Below are 6,000 nucleotides of genomic sequence, written 5' to 3' on the forward strand. Positions count from 1 at the left end.
GAGAGAGAGAGAGAGAGAGAGAGAGAGAGAGAGAGAGAGTGAGAGTGTGTGAGAGAGAGAGAAAGTAAGACTGCACTGTTGGTGTGGGAGGAGAAGAAGCTGCTTGAAAATGAATTTTCTGTGCACCTTTTGACTCTGTTTAGACTTAAAAAATTGACTCCTTTTATCTGAACCACCTCTTCAACCTCTTCATGACTCACCAGCGTCCTGGGCACCACCGTGGTGCATTACAATTCCATTCTTATGATTGACAGCTTGTTTGACCACACCCCTTTCATTCTACTACCAAATTAATGGCCACACTGCAGTGTTACCATGACAACACCCTGAAAAAGGCAGAGGGGAGAAGAAAAAAATAAAAAACAGAGAGAGAGAGAGAGAGAGAGAGAGAGAGAGATGTCAAAGCTAAAGGTAGAGAGAAAAAGAGAGTATTTGTTGTTTAAACAACTTTATTACTTCAAATGTAACCAAAATGACAGTAGTAAGATAGGGTACAGACAGTCGTAGCACGGTGCAGTCCAGCGTCTCTGAACGTGTCACGCAAAGGTGTAAAGTTCTTATAATCCAAAATTCAGGATTTTTTTTTTTTAATTTTCCTCTAATAGTCAGCCTGTCTGTTTCCAAAGTGGCTCTCGCAGTGAAACCAATGGCTGATTTCCACTTATCCTTTTTTTTTCTCGATTCTGATTATTTCACAAATGAAACGTTTGTTTGTGTACCTAATGCTGTCACGCACTAATCCACTCATCCACACATCCACACACAGACACACATGCAAACACACACAGACACAGACAGACACACACACACACACACACACAGACACAGACACACATGCACAGACACACACACACAGGCACACACACAGGCACACACACACAGACACAGACATAGACACAGACACACACGCACAGCAAAGCCGTCCTTGCTTCAACAAACGCGAAATCCAAATGAAGCTAAAGGTAAGCAGTCAGTCCAGTCCAGTGAAGTGGATGATTACAGCCAAAAAAAAAAAAAAAAAGTGGTTTTCATAAAACTCCCACAGAATGTGCTGTGACCATTGCTAAACCCCACTCCAAACGAACACAAGGCACACATTCCACGGGCACCTCACAAAAAACCTCCAAAAAAAGAAAAAAAAAAAACCCTTGAACTTATAACACGATAGCCAAACACAACACAAAAAACCCATTTCCTTTTGTTTACACACCTCCACCAGCATCCGTCTCCACAGCACTTAAATAAAAGCTTTGGTAAAAATGTGCAGGTTCAGGTGGGTTGTGGAAAAAAACACCTTTTGTTGGTGTGTGTGTGTGTAAAAGACCGAATAAGCACTTTAAAAGCCTCTCTCTACAAGGTTACAATGACCTGACTTCCAGAACAAACCTGATCATGGGAAAACCCACTTTTTCACCATCTACCTCTTTTCTTCTTGTCTTTTCACGGTTCAGGGTATGAAATCCGCATTTCCAAGAGGTTTTAAAAACAGGTTAGATGATGTTCATGGCCATTCAGAGGTATGCGTGCGTGAGTGTGTGTGTGTGTGAGGCTATATGTATTCAGAGGAGGTCTGAAACTGTCCTGACTAGAAAGTTGAATGACATTTCTGCCAAAAACAGATTTTTCATCAGTGAGTCAGTCATTGCTTTGCCTTGGTAAATCATTCATTCTCTGTGAGTATGTGTGTATGTGTGTGAGTGACATAGGTCTGAGGAGATGGCTAAGTACGCTAATATTTAATGTGTTTCTGCCTCACTCTCTTGTTTCTTGTTTTTTTTTTCTTTGTATCTTGAAAGGGGGGCACAACACTGCACCTTCGACATCAGCCAAATGACAGAAGAACCATTTAAAAACCATACTGAATTTGAAAACCAAATGACAGAAAATTCTGTTCAAGTCATATGGGACTTGAAAACCTTGGATGAAGGCCTGTTAGCAACACCTGTAATTTGTGTAATCCAGAATACAATGATAGCCAGTGTCAGATTCACCTCATCCATCACACTGTAATTACAATTAATTAATTAATTAATTAATTATAATGCCATTTCGATCTGCTGTCCACTGTAATGTTGTTTACACTCTGAAAACATCTGCATATTATTTTGATACATGTGAGAAAATACAGTAGTGCAGTTCTAAATCAAAAATTGATTTAAATCATCAACAGAACGCAAATCTAGCAGTGTTTACAATATATAGCAAATGAACAGGTTATTGTTTCAGGACCAGACAAAAGCTGTGCATGCTGTCATATAGTCACAAAGGCCTTTGTTACACCATAGGACATCAGACTCGTCCACCATATGACACTGATTATGTCTTATGACAGAACACTCAAAGTTATGCTCTTTTCTCTCTGAAGGTTATGATTTTTTTCTGATCCTGTGGAGATGTGTAATTCTTTAGTAACCCATCGGCGATTTGTTTGATCAGACACGTTGAAGTCTTCTAAGACTTTGAACCCTATGATCTGTGAATGTCACTTATAGACCAAAAGCGTATTTGGACTTTTGATTCTAGCATGATCCATTAGTAGTGACAGGTTGGGAAAACCCTAACCCAAAATCTCATTCTTTCCGTCAAGAATGCGTTAGAATGCCAAAAAACGGAAAACAAAACAAAACAAAACAATGGAGAAATATAAAACATATGTGAGATTTGAGACAGTAACATGGACAGTCAAGTAGTAAGTCTGTACGCTATGCTTACGCTGACTATTGTATCAAAGCAAATCCCCCTCCTTACACTTTAAATGAACAATTCAAAGCCAAACTGAGCCTGCACAAAGAAAATGATTCAATCTAAGGTTTCAGTATTAACCCAGAGTATACCAAATCATGAACCTGAAAAATCAAAATGCATGTCAAAAACCTATAAACCAGCCCAAAACCTGTTCAACAACAGGAAAACGACCACACAGACACACACACACAGACAGACACAGACACTTTCACACAAACACGCGCGCGCACACACATGCACACGCACTAACGCACACACACACACACACCTCATAAGCGCCTGTCTTGTAATTTTGCATTAGTACCACAACTTTAAAAAAAACAGACAATATATGTGCATCAAAACACTTGTGCAAAACAGAGTAAAATAAGTTTGAGTGAACTCTAGTAAAAGAAAAGGTTTGATAGTATAGAGAGCTTTGTTATGAGGCTGCAGAGAAAGAGAGAGATAGAGAGAGAAAGAGAGAAAGTGATTTATCGGTAATGATTCATATAACTGCATTAACCCTCCTCACAATCTGTGCTAACACGAGCTGAAAAAACCCCAAAAAACACTCAAACAAAGAAAGAGAATCACAAATCAAACAATATAAAAAAAATACCCCACATAAACAAAAACAAACAAAAAACCCTTACACCCAAAACCCCTTTCAAAGATATATAAAGGCCTATATAAGTTCTCCTAACATTAACCTGAAGATGATGTACATTTTTTGTGATTTTCTTTGTATAAAGTGGAGATATTTCTCATGTTCATTCTGTGGGGAAAAAAAACACTGCTCGTGATTCAGTTCCCACACACACACACACACACACACAAACATAGGAGCACAAGGATCCATGGGGTCAGCGTTGTCCCGATGGCATCTACAGAGACTGGTCAAAGACTATTCCGAGGTTGACCAGAGGTCGAGAGGTCAAGGCTGCTCCTGTGTCAACTGGGAAACAAAGGTCAAGGATGCACCTTTGTCGAATGGATGTCAATGGTCAAGGTTGTTGCTCCTAGGTCAACTGGAGATCAAAGGGTCAAGGCCGTTCCAATGTCAGCTGAAGGTCAATGTTTCGTGGGGCAGGTCGGGCCAGCGCCGAGGCTGCGCCTGCAGCTCAGAGACTTGAGATGTTCCTCTCTTAGCTGATCTGGGATCAGTGATTAGAGAGTCTTCTCACTGCAACTCTTTACTCTTTCTTTCCTCAGGGGTAAAGTGACAGAGTCTGGAGATGATCTTTGTTCTTCCTCCGTTATTACTGTTTCCTTGATTCTCAGTGGCTTTTTGTTCCTTCGTTTTACTGTTACCTTGATTCTGAGTGGCTTTTCGTAGTCAGAGTCTCCATTCCAAGTCAAAGGATTGTTGTCTTTAGCGACGGTTTGATTGGTCTTATTGTTTTTGAAGATGCGGTAACCAGGTTAACTGCTGGATACTGGTAATATGTGTGTGTGTGTTGATTACGAGGAGGATGAAAGATAGGCTTTTTTTTTTTGTAGAAGGTAAGGAAAGTCAAATGTCACGACCTCAGCATTGCTCAGATTCGATGAAGCCCTCCTTCTCCTGGCCCACTGGCTCGACCTCTGCGTACGCGGGGTGACCCGAACCACGGCGGAACTTCATGGCTGGCCACCTGCTTGGTCGTCTCTATAGCGACAGAGTAAAAAAAAAAGACAGTGGTTACGTAGAAGGCAACCAACACCGTACAACTCAACGGCAATCACAACACTGTGAAAAGAGTAGGAACAGAGAGGAATCTACCACTGATGCTCCTACTGAATGCATTCCAAAAGACACCCATTTGACTCATAAAGTTTCCAGAAGCTTCTTCTTCATTCTCTATGAAAGTTATCAAGGGCATTTCTGGTTACGGGTTTGATTCTTACAGGAGAGTCTACATGGCCATAACACAACCCTCAGAAGAAATAAAATCTGATAAAAACTTCAGTCTGTAAGGACACAGTTACCATGACAGCTTAAATATCTATAGGTTAATTAACTCCCCTGTTTGTTTCAGACAAAAAAAAAAAAAAAAAGAACAAACTCAAACGGAGCAGTCTGTATAAATTAAAAAGCAGCGTAGAAAACAAAACAGACTCTCTTCATTCTGAACGTGTTTTTCTCAGCCTCAGAGTAATTTTTCCCCCTCAAATGAACGACTTTGAGGGTTCAAGGCTGAAAGAGAATCAATTAGGAGAATAAATGTGAGAGAAGGAGAAATGATCGTCTGTCTCTCTGATAGATGTTATGACTGCCTGAGACACGTCAGTTTGCGCTAGCATTACGCTAACTCTGGCGTTTGAGTAATGAGACGCCGTGTGTGATATTGACCTTGACTATCAAAAGCATATTACAATCGTCTGTCTCTCAAAGACAGCTAAGATCAATCTACTGAGAGCTGGCCTCAGAGCGAAGGAGAGAGAGGGAGAGAGAAAGAGAGAGAGAGAGAAAGGGAGAGAACTCAGAAGCTAGGCTTATCACCAGAGACCACAGTCTGACACCGTGGAAAGCATGAATATGGATTGATGACCATTAGAGTCAAATAAACACAGGCGAGAAATGATTACACTTGAACTGAGGGAGGAATATGAGAGAGATGAAGAGACTTTCACCTTGAGGTTTTCAATTTGGTGTTTGTGTTAAGACTCAAGACTCTCTCTGTCTTTCATATTCCTCTTCTGTCTGATGTGTGTGAAACTCTATCTCTCTCCCTCCCTCCTTCTCTCTCTCTCTCTCTCCCCCTCTCTCTCTCTTTAGCCTTGAGTTTTGAACTGTGTCAGGAGCTCTGATGAAGGTCAGCTTTTATTGCTGAATAAGAGAGGACCTCTTCAAACTAATCCACAACCAGCAAAAATAATCACTCTGAGAAGCTAATGGTTCACTCCATGCACACACACACACACACATGCACACACACGCACACACACACGCGCATATACACACACACACGCGCGCGCATATACACACACACAGGCACACACACACACACACATGCGCACATACACACACAGGGACACACAGACACACACACAAACAGAGGCACAGGCACACGCTCTCTCACCTCGATGAAGAAGATGCCGGCTGCAGAGCTGGGGTGGTGGTAGATGTAGACGGTTACCAGGACGACGGTCACCATGATGAGCATGAGCAGTAGCATGCCCAGGATCAGACCTGTGTGTATGGAGTGTGTGTTTTTCTCCTGAGTGCTCTCTGCCGCTGCCGCTGCAACACACAGGTACAGAGGCATACACAATACACATCATCAATACAGC

The 6,000-nt window shown here is 41.6% G+C and overlaps 1 protein-coding gene across 1 annotated transcript in view; it reads right to left on the reverse strand.

Moving 5' to 3' along the window:
- Positions 1-4,255: 4,255 nt before the first annotated feature.
- The window catches only part of plxdc2b (plexin domain containing 2b), a 73,439-nt gene continuing 71,694 nt past the window's right edge, over positions 4,256-6,000 (reverse strand). The window contains exons 13-14 of the mRNA XM_030780708.1: positions 5,790-5,950; positions 4,256-4,375 (exon numbers count right to left, since the gene is read on the reverse strand). Of these exons, the coding sequence (XP_030636568.1) occupies positions 4,256-4,375; positions 5,790-5,950 (281 nt within the window). The remainder of the gene's footprint in view (positions 4,376-5,789; positions 5,951-6,000) is intronic.

This window comes from Chanos chanos, chromosome 7 (genome assembly GCF_902362185.1).
Source record: "Chanos chanos chromosome 7, fChaCha1.1, whole genome shotgun sequence".
Classification (NCBI taxonomy): Eukaryota; Metazoa; Chordata; class Actinopteri; order Gonorynchiformes; family Chanidae; genus Chanos; species Chanos chanos.